This window comes from Neltuma alba, unplaced genomic scaffold, assembly GCF_004799145.2.
Source record: "Neltuma alba isolate B1F8T4 unplaced genomic scaffold, ASM479914v2 tig00004044_pilon, whole genome shotgun sequence".
NCBI lineage: Eukaryota > Viridiplantae > Streptophyta > Magnoliopsida > Fabales > Fabaceae > Neltuma > Neltuma alba.
This window is the reverse complement of record NW_021633541.1, coordinates 18669-34039: the sequence shown is the minus strand read 5'-3', so window position 1 is coordinate 34039 and position 15371 is coordinate 18669. Positions and strand designations below refer to the sequence as shown.

The 15371-nt window shown below is 35.6% G+C and overlaps 2 protein-coding genes and 1 pseudogene across 6 annotated transcripts; 2 read left to right on the top strand and 1 right to left on the bottom strand.

Moving 5' to 3' along the window:
* The first annotated feature begins 1209 nt into the window (after positions 1 to 1209).
* On the top strand, positions 1210 to 2129 carry LOC114743545 (GEM-like protein 6; annotated as a pseudogene).
* Positions 2130 to 3617: 1488 nt separating this feature from the next.
* LOC114743546 (eukaryotic translation initiation factor 3 subunit D-like) lies at positions 3618 to 6719 on the bottom strand. 4 transcript variants are annotated; one of them, XM_028931758.1, is made up of 2 exons: positions 4922 to 6719; positions 3618 to 3980 (listed from the first exon to the last, which is right to left on the bottom strand). In XM_028931758.1, the coding sequence occupies exon 1, from the start codon at positions 6618 to 6620 to the stop codon at positions 4929 to 4931; it is 1692 nt and encodes a 563-aa protein (XP_028787591.1). In that variant the 5' UTR covers positions 6621 to 6719; the 3' UTR covers positions 3618 to 3980; positions 4922 to 4928. The 4 variants fall into 4 exon arrangements, with proteins under 4 accessions (XP_028787591.1, XP_028787588.1, XP_028787589.1 ...); XM_028931755.1 differs by having other exon boundaries at positions 3618 to 3990; positions 4922 to 6718; XM_028931756.1 differs by having other exon boundaries at positions 3618 to 3990; positions 4926 to 6718.
* A 4436-nt stretch (positions 6720 to 11155) lies between these two features.
* Positions 11156 to 14423, top strand: LOC114743542 (transmembrane protein 53). 2 transcript variants are annotated; one of them, XM_028931753.1, is made up of 5 exons: positions 11180 to 11270; positions 11451 to 12317; positions 12431 to 12536; positions 13057 to 13247; positions 14016 to 14423. In XM_028931753.1, the coding sequence occupies exons 2-5, from the start codon at positions 11560 to 11562 to the stop codon at positions 14284 to 14286; spliced, it is 1326 nt and encodes a 441-aa protein (XP_028787586.1). In that variant the 5' UTR covers positions 11180 to 11270; positions 11451 to 11559; the 3' UTR covers positions 14287 to 14423. The 2 variants fall into 2 exon arrangements, with proteins under 2 accessions (XP_028787585.1, XP_028787586.1); XM_028931752.1 differs by having other exon boundaries at positions 11156 to 12317.
* Positions 14424 to 15371: the final 948 nt, after the last annotated feature.

The window sequence follows — 15371 nt, the reverse complement described above, 5'->3', positions numbered from 1 at the left end:
CGGAAAAAAAAAAAAGAAAAAAGAAAAGAAAGAGAGAAAAAGTTATGCTTATGATTGACTAAGATCATTGAACCTTTAGTTATAATCTCTCTCTCTCTCTCTTTTTCTCATTCTCTCTTCGCAGACCTTGTGATGTTGCTTTGCAATCTTGGACATTCACTCTCCATATTAAAAGAATCTTCTTAGAGCATTGGCACACATTATTTGGTCATGTGGCTGATGTGGGAATGAACTTGGCTGTTACTTTTCCTCGAAAATAAAGAATACATGTCTCACTCTTTCTTTCCTCACAATGGTATCCATACATCCCTGACTCACCTATTTCCTCACACAGTATGGGAATGAAGTCAATTTTGGTCGAAAGCTTGAAAACCTTAAAAAATATAAACGTAGTCATGGAAAGCGTATAATGAAAGGCTAAAAGAAGACACAAAAAAAGGGATTCATGTCAGAAGTTACAATATCTAAGTATTATTGTTTGGCATGTCATGTGACGTGATTCAGTTTGTATGTAACACTTTTTTTCTGCCCTCTTTCACTTGTTTTTCTTAGCACAAAGGAAGCTTCAAAGTTATCTGGCATCAGAAAGCTAAATGCCAGCTCCCAAAGAGTATAATTTACTAGTAGAAAAAGTCTAACTTCGACAGTAGGCATCAGAGAGAATCTTGATGCCTCATTTTTGCCAGCCTACCATATTATTTTAAGGGATTTCACCTACCACCGTCTCGGGACACATTTTTCCTTTCTATTAAGGTACTGCTTCTAAAGTACTGTCTTTTTTAACTTCATGTTTGTTTATACGAGAACTGCCTTGCAGGCTAAGAATTTACCACATTTAGCTAGTGGTAGTTATATTCCTTATTTAAACATCTTAAATCTACATATCTTAGATATGATGACATGAATCTGACATTTTCTAAAAGAGACCAAACAAGCCATCTTCAACGAATGAGTAGTTATATTCCTTTATTCTTCATGATGATCTAAAGGTGACTCATCCAAAATATAGTCAACATTCTCTCTCATTCTCCTTCCTTTCATTGCATTCCTTTATAAGCCTCTTGAGAACGCAAGGATCGATCAACCCAAGTAAGAAACTCTCCATTGATATTTCATTACAGATAGCAGCAGAAATCAGTGAAGATAAAATGTTAAACATGAAGGCATCAATTCTTCAACATTTAGCTTTTGGAGGTTCAATCACTTCAGCGACCATTGCCAGTCTGGGAAGTCATCAAACAGATACTTGCCTGGTCCTGCTACTACCACAAGTTCAAAGCAAAGTAAGACATCCCAGTTTGATCATTCGTTCATCAGAAAAATACAACAAGAAAAACAAAAAACGTAAAACCTCATCTGATCAATGCTTGTCTGATCTTATCTCATCAGGTAAAGTGAATTCAGTTATTTCTAAGATGAACAATCTTGGCAGAAAAGCAGACAGTTTTGCAAATGGAGTCAGAGAGCATGGTATGTACTATGTATTCTGCACGAACCCATTCGAACTATGCATACAATGAAGTTCTAAATTGACTGCTAACTGGATGTTATGATATCATATATATGCAGTGAGAGTGGGGCCAGAATGAGTGAACACAGTAAAAGGGAAACTAAGATTAGGATCTAAAATTCTCAAAGTTGGCGGAGTTGAGAAAGTGTTCACTGAAATGCTTAGTGTTACAGATGGAGAGAGCTGTTGAATGCATCACAGTGCTATCTATCAACCACGTCTGGGCCAATAGCAGGCCTCCTCTTCATTTCGACTCATAAAGTTGGCCTCTGCAGTGACAGATCCATCAAGGTCTCTTCTCCAACAGGAACAGGAAACACTCACAAGAATCCATTACAAGGTAGCTCCAAAGCGTATATCTGTTCTCTTGAGGCTTTGCTTAACGTATCTGGAAATGAGTATTTTGGGTCTTTTTTGGCAGGTGTTGATTCCGCGTGAAAACATCAAGTGCGTCAACAAAAGTGAAAATGCGAAGAAGCCTTCGCAGAAGTACATGGAAATAGTAACAGTGGATAGCTTTGATTTTTGGTTCATGGGTTTCTTCAACTATCAGAAGCTTTTAAATATCTTCAGCGAGCTCTCTCGTCAGCTTAGAGGAAGCCTGGAAGATTGTACATAATTTTTTCTTTCTTTCTTGAGATGAGATTGTGCTTCAATCTCAAATTCCTTTTACTTGTTTCTTCTCAGGCTCCTTTGGTACAAAATAGAAATAAGAAATGACAATGGAAAACCTTTCATATAAACATGGGAAGGTCTCTTTTACTTCTTTCTCTCTCTTGTTTCCTGTCTTTAAATCCATTTTCCAAATGCCAAATGCAGCCAAAAGTCATAAAGTATATTCTCAGTAACTTCTCATGTTGAATTCCTATGTAGCCTCACTCTACTCATCAAATATTTTTTTCTTGAACTTTTCGAATAAGGAAAAACTAATAATGTAATACCAATTTTGTATGGGAAGAGCTATATTAACAAAAGCTTACTCCCCATCCCCAGTTAAAATTTGATGGGACCCAAATCTTAGCAGATAATACCAAATACAAAAATTTTGTTCAGAAACAAATAGAGGTTTGCTGAGAGCTTTACTATAGGAAGGTAGAAAGAAGTAATGCAATGAATGTTGGCCACCAATTTGGCAACCTTTCATGCGTAACGAAGCTGTTATTTATAGATTTGTAGAGCTTTTAGCCATTAAATATAAAAACTAGTTACTCTTCTAATCCTAAATATAAGACATATTTAATTTGTATAAATTATACAATAAAATGGGTCTTATATTTAAAATTGAAGAATATTACTTTAAGATGCGAACAATTGAAGTACCACATTCAATGCTTATCTGATAAGGTTGGTCGAATTGGAAGCGCATTTACTCGGCCTGTGTAATTCAATTTTGGATTCCCAATTTTGCAACGGCTACAAGATTCAAATAGGAATGAAGTATAGGTTGAATTGTCCGTCGTCCAAACCTAGATGATGTTGGAATTAAAATTGGCAAGAGAGCAATCTAAGGGTGTTTGAACAGAGTTGGTCGAATTTAGCTGCACTCATATTGGAATCCAAATCGGATAGAGAGTACCATAACTAAATGAGTTGGCCTGCTTGTGAAGCCAATTCGAATAAGTAGTTATTAGGGTGCATATTTCTAAAGACTTGTTTGTATTGGAATCGAAATTAGACAGGAGCAATACCAAGAAAGTTGTAGGTTTCATAATGAATTGCGGAAAAGAAAATGTTTGATGTCGTTTTGGAAGAGTACCAATTCGACCAATAATTGTAGTTTGATAGTAACTCTGCAGCTTCGCTATGATTACTTGTATTCCTTGTGCTGATGCAAAATGTCGGGGGAATTAAACGTTAGTGGTCTTTTCCTTTTGGGCTGAAATCCTCCATCACGTTTTTAATATCAATTTATACTTCTTAACAGGCACAAGAAAACTCATGCTAAAGAGGTCGCACAAATTCAACGCATTCTGAATTCCGAAATTAATAAATAAGCAAATGCATAAATACCCTCGGTACACTGACCTTACTACCCAATCGCTTCTTTTTCTTAATACGGCCACACTCCACAGAAACGATGATGGAGGGTGACACATATTGCAAAATATAAGCAATATTGCGGATTATCTCGCGAATATAAACTATATCCAATAGAGTGAATGAGGACAGCCCTATCACACGTTGAGGTCGACAATGCAGATGAATAGTTTGGACGACATATGAATGAGGCATTAAGCGTTATTATTACACTCAAACATGCTCCTGAATGCCCATAAACCGTAAATAGTTGTAGCATCTCTAAGATTTAAATTACAAAAAATAAAAAACTCAAGCCAAGGCCTTTTCAAAATTTTTGGTCCAAGTGAAGTCTACCGTACAACAAATCCAGAGAGCCAGAGACGGCAAACCAATCAGTTGTGAGCGCATTCTGCTTTCAGGCGAATGTCCCGAGTCACATAAAATGCTTGACCTGCAACCACCTGCATTCACCACAAAAAGCTTATTCGATAAATAAAATTTTCAACTTTAATGCACATTAAAAGACGGTCGAGTGCATGCATTGCCTACTGATCGATAATGTATCAATGCCTAACGGTCTAACCAATAAAAAGCTAGTTCCAATCCATGCAAAATGCTTCATGAGGAAATATTAACCTGATTCCATAAATAGTAGAGATAATGATACATTAGTTTCAAGTATAAATCTAAATATTAGGCTTGTGGTTTGATCCGTAGCTGATTAGTACAAGCTGATACTCAAGGAGGTTGGACTGCAAGCAGCTGCAGCTTCACTCGTTACTAAATATAGATGCCGGAATCTTAATAACGGAAAAAAAAATGATAAAACTTCAGAAACGACAGGATTGAACAGCTGGATCATGTTTAGCAAACTACCTATGACCTATAAGGTTAAGACCAACAAGGTTAAGATCCTGGAACATATCAAGAAACAAGAAAAACCCTGAACCGATAGTTATAACTTCAAGTTTACATCGTTTTACATATAGCTTTTATGTCTAAACCTTCATAACTGTACAAATAATAAGAAAGAAACAGGACTAAGACAAATCATCCACAAAGTGTATGATATAAATAATGTGAAAAGAATAAGAAAGAATAATTGAATCTGAAGGCCTCGTGAATTAACACCAAACTTTGTGGTACAAGTTCAACTTATTAGGAATAAGACACCGAACAATAAAAGTGCAAACATTATCAAAGTTTCCATCAACACAAGAAGTTCAACTAACTTGCAAAGGAAGGCTAAACACTGTGTGATCCAGAGAATCAAGGTTGACTTGAACACGCAATCACATTACACGAGTGTGTGTGGCTGTGGATTTTTTTTTTTTTTTGGGGGGGGGGGGTGGTCATTAACCTTGGTTTCAGATAAAAAGGAACTTCACTTACTTACTATTTAAGCTTGACCACCAATCTGCTTATCTTCCACATCATTAGTTGTAGTAGTCGCCTCCCCACCATCACCACCCTCCGTTGGAGGTTGAACTTGTTCCTCCTCAGGCAGTGGCTCCTCCACATAGTCATTCTCAAATGCATCCACTGGAACCTCATAGATCCTAACCTGGGGCTTAGATGGATCCTTCACTAAAACATACTTCCCCTCATTCAATTTCATGCACAAGTCCACAATAGACTTCACAATTCCCCACATATTAGACGTGTTCAAATTAATTTGAGTCGCAAAATCTCTGGGTTTATAACCATTTACAGCCAAAATCACATGATTGAAATGATCACGAGGATGAACCCTAGAAACGTAACCCAACTTCATCATATCTGCACTTGCCAACAGAGCTTGGGCAGTCCATTTAGCCAACTTATTTGCGTTATTCTTCAACTCCGTAGCCAAGACAGCACCCCTTTGTGTCTCCAACTTTTGTCTCCATTCAACGCCAGAATATTTGGGATCAAATTCATTCAATGCATTCAAAGTAAGGAAGGACCTCTGATTGTTCATATCAACAACACTCTGAACTTCACACCTCGCAACGAGATACATATCATCATCAAGCTTCCACCTCCTATACCTATATGCCACCGAAGCAACCTCCTCACCGTCATTTGCAAAAGGATTAGGCTCATCAAAAGCCACCTTATTCCCATCTCTAATTAAAACTTGTTGCGAGAAATTCTGATTAATATACGCTGCCTCGACACTCAATGAATGGGCCGAGTTAATATCCTCCTTAGCCTCAGGCAACGGCTCCTGCGAGGTCTCGTGGACGGACAGCAAATCCAACTGTGACCCATCCCTCTTGTCAAAAAACAACTTGTTCCCAACACGCTGAATAACAATATCCCATGAGTAGACAGACCTGGGCGCACACATGAGAGATGAAAGAATAGTATCGGTGGCGAAAACTGTCGCTTTGTCCTCGTTAGCAAGCCTTCGGATCACTGGGTCGTCAGTGGTAGTGACTTTGAAAAAGTTCCTATTCTTAAACCTCTCGAGACGACGTTCGTTCTTGGGAGTAATTCTATCATAAGACCTGTCATAATACTCAAGGCCCCCACAGAGAAGAAGGTCTTCGGGTTCAGGAACAGCGAATGAAAGCTTTGAAAAAGTTGAAAATGGTATCTGGTCCAGCATGTTCCACTCAGGCTGAATATCCACAGAAGATTTGAAGACCGCGGCTTCACGACGTGTATTATTTGCATTGGATCTATTGAGATGGTAGAGACGGTCGCGGCGTGCCCTCTCCTTCTCAGCCTCACGTTTTCGGGCCTCCACCTCCTCGTCACGGCGTTGAGGGAGCTGGCGTTGCTGCTGGAACCGCCATTTGGGGCCAAACCTAGGTCGCGGTGGGGGCTTTCCGTCGACAAGGCGGAAGGAGGCATCATCATCAGCGGAGGCAGGGAAGGAATCGTCGATGGTGAAGTCGAATGCGGCGTCAGCCGGGTTCTTGATTCGTGTAGGGTTGTTGAAGTTGCGGGTCCAGTCAGCTATTCGACCAAGTTTGTCTGAACGAGAGAATGGAGCGTAGGGTACATTCGCCGGGAGATTGCTGGCGGAGGACGCGGTGGCGTCAGGCGGACCCCATCCATCTGGATTGAAAGATACAGCTCCGATTTCAAGGCTTCCGACCATTGCAGGGAACAAAAGATTTCTGGATTTGATCTGGGCAACGCAGGTTGGAACGAAGATGAGAGGAAAAAACCCTAGTTTATGTTGCCAGTGAGTCCTGAGTAGTGAGTATTGAGCACCCGATGCCGCGATGCAAACGCAAGTTAGGCGCCGTTTGGCTCAAAAACAAACTTTTTTTTTTTTTAATAAAAGAATTTTATAAACGGTGCGTAAGGAACACAGAACTGAGAGGGAGAAAATGTGAACATTTTTGTTTTTGTCTTTGCCAGCTACTTCAAGCGTTTTTCCTCAAAAATATTTAGATAAGAACTAAATTATAACTTTATTAAAAGTGATCTTATAGTACACAAAAAAATAAGTGAGAAGCGTGAAAACACTTTTTAAAAATACTTTGAGTTGAACCAAACATGTAAGTTAAGATAAACTTATTTCACTTATTTATTTCATATATCATAAAATCATTTTTAAATTCATGATTTGATGTTGATTGATTTTATATTCATGATTTGATGTTGATTTAAACGCCCTGTGAGTTTTAGATGGAGAAGAGTTTTTATGGAAAATAATTTATTATGTATAAATGTCATAAAAAGTAAAATTGATATTGTGGTTAGTTATAATTATAAAAAAATATTTATTATTTAATAATTATTAATTTTTACAGTATCTTTTTTGAATTTCTATATTTTAATAAGTATACACCTTCATCTATCAAGTGTAATTACATCCAAAAATTACTCAAGAGGATATTTTGAAACAATGAGCTGCCTTCTTTCCGATTTGGATTGTTTTTAAAATTTTAAAAAAATGATAATTTTTTTGTAGATGGATGTGGCTTTTTTAAAAAAATATTTTAGTAAATGTGTTGTTAAATTTTTAATTCCACGATGATATAATCTTTTAGGACTTTAAAGGTTTTTTTTTGCCCCAATGCCCCATAACTCCCAAAACTCGTTATTGTTACTCTATGAAAAAAGAAGCTTGTATTGGGTCGGGGAAGCCCAACAAGGCTCAACAAAAGGTCTCAACACTGGAGGAGTGCGTGATTCGCAAGTTGCACCACCTCAGCAGCAGCACATATCTTCCCACCAACAAGAATTAGTGTCGTTAATAAAAAAATCAACTCATAACTCACAAGATTATAAGTTTAAATTTCACTACGATGTAAATATAAAGATCTTATTAGTAGGCAATCTATAAATACCCTTGTGAGTACTCTTTGAACTTAGAGACATATCCTAGTTTTAATAAGTTCTCAGGATCTAACTCGTATAAATTTTTTGTAATAAAAAAAAACGCACACATGTCCTCCCCACCCCTCTCGTTTTCAAGCCAAGAGTTACTTAAATTAAATTCTTAACAATATACTACTTCCGGTTCTAATTATAAGAACCAGTTGACTATTTGATGAGATAAAGAAGTAAGTTGAGTTAGTTATGTCCTAAATAGGTGTTGTCTTTCCTAAAATATCCTTACTAATCAAGTATTGACTAGAACTATTATTGTCAGAAGGGCTACTTTGGAAAAAAAATATAAATATGAGAGACAAGGTGGATTGGGGTCTTATATTTATGATCAAAATAAAAATCAAACAGAGTCTTATACTAAGGACCGGAGGTAATATAATCAAGCATTTCAATGTATAGACAATAGTTGAGCAGATGATTCAGATGAAGATTACTTTTTATTAAAAAAAAATACTAATTATATCGCGGATGCCACATATATTTTGCGAGTGTGCGTCTGTTTTGGAATTTCAACCCCTCTTTCATAATAGATTACCTTTGAGGTTTGAAGTGAATATAATTTTCAGTTTCAAAAATGTCTTCTCAAGAAGCAATCCTGCGAGATGACAATATCCAAACTAATGCTATATGAACAAAGAACATGATGGGTGTGTGGCAACTGCAAAATCCGTAATGTGAGGTTCATTTTCATTTGTTGTCCACTTTAGCCCATGTGTGATGTGAGTGGCGGGAGGAAAATTTTTTAACGAGTCTGGTCTAAAAAATTTAAGAAATAAGGTTATAAAATTTTGATTAAAAAATATAAAATAAAAGAGTAAAAGAATTAATTAAAAGCTTTTAATCACTTTTTCAATTTTTTAAATCGAGTTTGTTAAAATTGTCTTTCTCCTTTTCAATTCTCTCGTACCAAATACATAATAAAAGAAGATTAATCTGTATATTTATCTTCAAGGTTTTTTTTTTTTTTCCCAGCTTACAACAATATGATAAGAATGAAAGATATGCAACCGTTTAGTCCTTAACGATGAGATACTGGTTGTGAAATAAATATGTATATAAAAAAACACTAACAAACATGTCCAAAAAACACAAATAAATATGAATTTTGACTGAAACGTGGCATAATGTACCCGCTTCTAATAATTCATTTAATCTGATTTTTCAAAAGCCACCGGCCTTTTCGTTTTAGTTGATGACGTGTGGAGGCTACCGCCTTTTCTTTGACGCGGCTCCTTCTTGGTCTTTACCAGAACCTCGCATCACGTGTTTCATGCTCGCAATAGCCCGAGTATTCCCCCCGCTCAACAAGGGCAGGCTGTAACTCCACCCATTTCAATAATACTCTTCTGATCCTTAGTATAAGATTTATTTAACTAATTTGATCAAATTAAAAAAATTAGGTAAATTAGTTAATTATAAAAAATATGACATGTTTTTCCTAAAATACTATAATCATCTTTCTAATACCCCTTATTTCTCTTCTACTTGATCTTGGTTGAAGGAGTATCCATATAGGTAATTTTTAGAAAAAATTAATAAATATAATAAAAGGTTTTATATTTAGGACCAAAACTAAATCAACAATTGAATCTTATATTAAGGACAGGAAGAATATAAATATAATACTCATTGACTCCTAAATATAGACCTATTTGTACTACAAAATAGGTCTTATAGTTAGGACGGGAAGGAGTAGTAAAATAATAGTAATGATTTAAATAGATTAACAAAATTAGTTATATTAGTTATTTATGATAAATATGCTATTTTTTTCCTAAAATATCCTTACTAATCATGTGTATTAACCACTGTCAATGATAAGATCTTTAACATGTGTAACTATTATAAAGACTATCTTGAAAAAAATAAATAAATAAATAAAAATAAATTAAATTTTTATATTTAGGATAAAATTAAATATTAAAATAGTTTTTATATTAAAGATCATTGTTAGTAGTATATTATTTTGTGCAGTCTTTAATTAAAAAATAATGGGGCTTTTTAAAAGGCTGGATCACATGGCTGCTCTCATTGTGTTGAGGAATTCTCATGTGCTCTGAGAGTAACGCCACCGTTTGTGGTTTAGCTAGTAGGCATACTCGTTGATCTAGTTGATATTAAACATCTTTTTGAATTTTATTCAAGTATGAGGGATTGGGCGACAGATGATAAAGAAACTAATAAACAATACTCCTCCGATCCTTAATATAAGACCCAATTTTGAGTTGGTTCCGGTCCTAAATATAAGACCCATTTCTCATATTTATCAATTTTCTCTAAATACCTCTCTAGATACTCTTCAACCATAATCAAGTAGAAGAGGGGAGAGAGGTATTAAGAAAGATGAATGGTATTTTGAAAAAAATATGTCACTTTTCTTATAATTAACTACTTACCTAACTTCTTTAATCTAATCAAATTAGTTAAATAGGTCTTATATTAAGGACCGGAGGAGTACAACAAAATTCATCTAATCTTATCCACAAAGCACTGCAAACATGTTTCACTAAAATTTAAAAAAAAATCTTAAAGTTCATTGATTTTGTTTTAAATTTTAATAATTTGCAAACTTTATCCTTATTTTATATATTTCTTTTTGCTAAAAATTTTTATTTACTATATACTTTATATTTTAATAGTTTGTTCTCATAAATAATAAATAAAATAATATATTTTCTTCATCCTTTTTTTCCCATGACAATATAATACATCTGCCCTGTCTAATATAAATTTCAATAAAACTATGCATACTGCGAGATATTAAAAAACATAAAGCATAATTTTCAATCATTGAAATCTATGAACTCTATATTAGGTTTATATTTTATATTCATCCTTTTTTTTCCCACCTTTACATATTCATCCTTAACATCAAGCCGCCAAGAATTTATCATACATCAATTAGTTGCTAAATAAAAGTATTATTATATGTATTCTTATTTATGCCAATCAATTAATGCCAAAAATTTCATATCGTGAAACTATGAAGCCCATGTGATTTTTTTTAGATATTGTATTTTTGTAAAATTTAAAACAGACGAATTAATTTCAATTATCTCTAAAATAAGTTTGTTATGGCTTGACTTCAAATTTACTATTTAAAATAAGTTTGTTATGGTTTGACTTCAAATTTATATTCTCACATATGCAATCAATCATATTGGCTAATTAATCAATTGCGACCGGTCAAATTTTTTAAGGGGCAAAAGAAACCAAATTTGCATTTGAGGTTGAGATTTGGCATGTTTTAGAACTCACTTGCAGGTGACATAAGGCCAAACCTGATAATCTAACGCTTTATAGCATAAACGAGACTCCTTGGTGGTGGAAAGAGCGTCAAGAGTTTCAATCGGGCTGTCAAAACGACGTTGACAGCCCGATTTCTTGGAGGGATTCCAACGCCAAGGTACGAATAATCTTTTCGCGCGATCGAATATTCTCATGCTGTTCTGGATTCTTGCGTAGCTTCTCTTGCGCGTTTTCTTTACGTGTGAGTTATGCGGTTCCCGTTTATTCGCTCATTCAATTCTGATACAACTCCACCTACCCTTTTTTTTTTTTTCATTTGTTGATTTTTTCTTAAGAGGTTGTCATTACTCTTTCATACTCCGCAGGCGTGTCTCGGTTTTCACACATTCTGGGAGATCTGGGTTTTCTTGAAATTTCCCTCGAAGGTTTTGCATTGAATTTCTTCCATGAGTTCGTTTTCTGGGCCCCTTCAGCGACCTCTGGTAGCTGCTGCTGCTGTTGCTGCGGCTTCCTTCTCTGCTGACCTCTCGGATAAATTGCCTTTGCCATCTCGTGGAGCATCGGATGTTTGTTCAACCACAGATTTGACGAATTCTTCGGCTTATAATTCCATTGAAGGGTCAAGTTCATCATGGGTTTCTCATATTTCCTCTTCTAAGCTTGCTAACCTTTCTTTTTTTACCCGAATTCGAGTGCCTGTTCCTGATGTATATTTCCGTGTCCCATCTTTGGGCCCCAATTACGTTTCAAATTTGCACTATTCTTTTGTTGCTTCGTCTCGACAGCTTCACTGTTTATATCACTCTGCTGGTTTGCCTCAAGTCTCCAGGCCATCGGCATATTCCAAAAGTATATCTTCTCCGCCTTCTGAGGTTATGTACCAATGGCATTTGCCTGAGGTAAATGCCGTGGGTCTTTTAGGTGATTCCAAATGTTCATTGGAGAAATCAAGGACGGTGGTGGTTTTATTGGGCTGGTTGGGGTCAAAGCAGAAACATCTTAAGAAGTATGCAGAGTGGTACACTTCAAGAGGGTTTCATGCCATTACATTTACCTTTCCAATGGATGAGGTTCTAAGTTACCAGCCTGGAGGGAAAGCGGAACAAAATGTTCAGTTGCTAGTGGACCATTTGGCAGGCTGGCTCGAAGGGGAAGATGAAAAGAATCTAGTATTTCACACTTTCAGCAACACTGGATGGTTAACGTGAGTGAATTCATTTCCCTTTGCTATTCACAAGCAAATGCACATATTTAGGCACTTTTCTATTTTTGAGGAAGCCATTTGTCAATGTATGATTGGTTTGGTAAACCTTGCAGATATGGGGTTGTTTTGGAGCAGTTTCAAAAGCAGGATCCTTCAATAATGAATAGGATTAGGGGCTGCATAGTAGATTCTGCACCTGTTGCCTACCCTGACCCACAGGTAAAGACTCTCGCAATTGTTAGACTCTAGTGAACTTAGCCTTTTGTCGGGGGAATCTGTGTGTGTCATGCTACTTGTTATCCTTTCTAATATTCTTGATGTTAATGCTCTCTCTATGGAGCATAGCCATTTGCTGCTGGCAATTTGTAAATCGTTCGTTATCCTCTTCTCTGTTAATACTTCTATCACTATTTCTTCGTCCTTCCTACTTCAGTGCTGTTCACTATACCTCAAATTTAAAACAATCGGATGGATTCACTCTTTGGGTTGCAATAGATTGATGAGCGGAGATATTAACATTTGAACTTCCAAAACAGTTTATTATTGTCGCCAATGAGGATCATATTAAAAATATGATGCAATGATATTTTCCCCCAATTTAAGCCCTTGAAGTTCTTGGACATTTACGAAATTAGAGTGAAGAGACAGATGATTCCTTTATTTTTTCGTGTCCTAGCCTGCTTTTTAAGGTGCTAATTTCTGATACATGGTAAGATAAATCATTTGATTGTCTTTTCAGGTCTGGGCTTCAGGTTTCTCCGCAGCATTTCTCAAGAAAAATAGTATGGCTACAAGAGCAAGCGCGTCCTCAGATTATACAGACATTAAGGCATCAATTGCCAGGGATGAACCTGCAGCAACTGAAGCAGCTTTACTTTTAATACTTAAGAAATTTTTCGAGGTGGTTCTAAATCTTCCAACAGTGAATAGGTATTTACTCTGCATTAACTCCACTTTTACTAATTAATGGACAAAAGATGATATTTGATCCCATTCCCACCTCTCATAAGTCTTTGATACACTCCAATCCCGAGTACTCTTCTAGAAAATGAGTTCACTGATTAGATCAGGTTGTTTTTGAAGTCTCATAACCCCTGAATGCTTCAGGTTTAGCAATGTGTTTATTCACACAATTAATGAATCGAAGATGAGAATTCAGGATCAAGTTTTTAAGAACTTTTGAAGTAGGATTGTATTAAGAAACACTAGAAATAGGTGCTTTAGAAAAGTGATATTGTACAATGCCCTATGTAGCTTCTACACTAATGAATTACTTAATATTGAATAAAATTCCCAGCTGGAGAGCTTGATGAATGTGATGTTCTGGAACGCTGGTATCGCAGGTCCAGGGACGTAGTTATTTGACCTAGGTATAATTAATCTCAATAATGTTGACTCATGGGAGATGACTAATCCTCAACAACTCTAGTACATAAAAACTCATTGCTTCGGGATGTCATGTGTACTTATTTATAGAAAGTATGAAGTACAAAGACATGCTTGGATGAATCTGAAATTGACTAACTACCTAACCTTATTACGAACCTTTAACAGGATTATCAACTTGTCTGTCATATTCCATGTCCAACAGATATGTGTAGCTTTTGCATGTCATTCTTATTAAAAGATAATATTCTACAGAAACCTTCTATATGAATACACATGGTCTATCATAATAATGTGAAATCACATTTGCAGGAGGCTCACTGATGTGTTGAACATGTTGTCTTCAAAGCAACCCAACTGTCCTCAGTTATACATCTATAGCTCAGCAGACAGAGTTATACCTGCTGGTTCTGTGGAATCATTTGTGGAGAAGCAGCGCAAGGCTGGGCATGATGTGAGGGCGTGCAATTTTGTATCCACGCCCCACGTCGATCACTTCAGAAATGACCCAAAACTGTATAGTTCTCAGCTTACCCAATTCTTTGACGAGTGTGTGCTCACTCGTTCCCAGTCTTCTCACTAGTTCCTATGTTCGTGGCTTCTGCTTGCAAGCCCTAATAGTTGATTAATCCTCGAAGCAGCCATCCTTGATTGATGCTGCTTATGCTCTGATTGCTAAACTGGTATATTTATAATGCAAATGAGGCGTAGTTCCACCTATGCTGTGCTGTTTCCTTCGTGCATGTCATGCCAGTAAATTAACGCATTCCTTGTCAAGGACAAGACTCTGTAAACTTTGAGGTCCTATTTCAAGTCCAGATCTGCAAATGTAACATAGTGGCACCGTTCAATTCCATGGTTACCATTTGAAAATTTGAGATTACATAAAATTCTTTAAATCCTTAATATAAAAACTTATTTTACTTTTAATTTGGTACTGAATATAACATTTCAATCTATTTTGTTTTTCTGATTCATCTATTTTTTTTTCAAAAATAATCATTATAATAGTTATATATATTAAATATTTTATTAAATGGTAACTCTAGTTAATATATATTACTATCTCTGGTCTTAATTATAAGAGTTAGTTGACTAATTTGAGGAGATTAAGAATGCAAGTTGAGTTAGTTATTTGTTCTAAATAGATGTTGTCTTTCCTAAAATATCCTTGCTAATCAAGTGTATTGACTAGAACTATCATTGTTAGAAGGGTTACTTTGAAAAAAATATATATAAATATGAGAAAGAAAGTGGATTTGGGTCTTATATTTAGGATCAAACTAAAAGTCAAACAAGGTTTTATATTAAAAATTGGAGCTGGTATTATGTAAAACTTTGAATGTAAACGTATTTTTATATTCTCCATTACATGGATTTTTTGAGATTTGAGATTGAACTGGTTTAGGGTATGTTTGGATTGGTGTTGGGCAAAACTGACTTCTAACCCAACTAACTCTTGTAACTGAAGTTAGAATAAAAGTCAGTTAGTGTAATGCAATTTATGTTTGGATAGATGTTTTTAAAAAGTCAGTTGAAAAAGTCAAAAGTTGTTTGGATGATTAATAGAAAAGTTAGTTTAGTTATAAAATGACTGAAAAGAATATAGAATAGTGTTTGAAATTTTATATTTTTAATGTGATAATAATTTAAAGAAACACGTAAAAT

What these genes read in the sequence shown, in the direction of transcription:
- LOC114743542 (XM_028931752.1), top strand. Translation starts at nt 11,560, where the DNA reads ATGAGTTCGTTTTCTGGGCCCCTTCAGCGACCTCTGGTAGCTGCTGCT. An exon ending in AGCAACACTGGATGGTTAAC is followed by an intron (nt 12,318 to 12,430) that starts GTGAGTGAATTC and finishes TAAACCTTGCAG; the next exon opens with ATATGGGGTTGTTTTGGAGC. An exon ending in TTGCCTACCCTGACCCACAG is followed by an intron (nt 12,537 to 13,056) that starts GTAAAGACTCTC and finishes TTGTCTTTTCAG; the next exon opens with GTCTGGGCTTCAGGTTTCTC.
- LOC114743546 (XM_028931758.1), bottom strand. Translation starts at nt 6,620, where the DNA reads ATGGTCGGAAGCCTTGAAATCGGAGCTGTATCTTTCAATCCAGATGGA.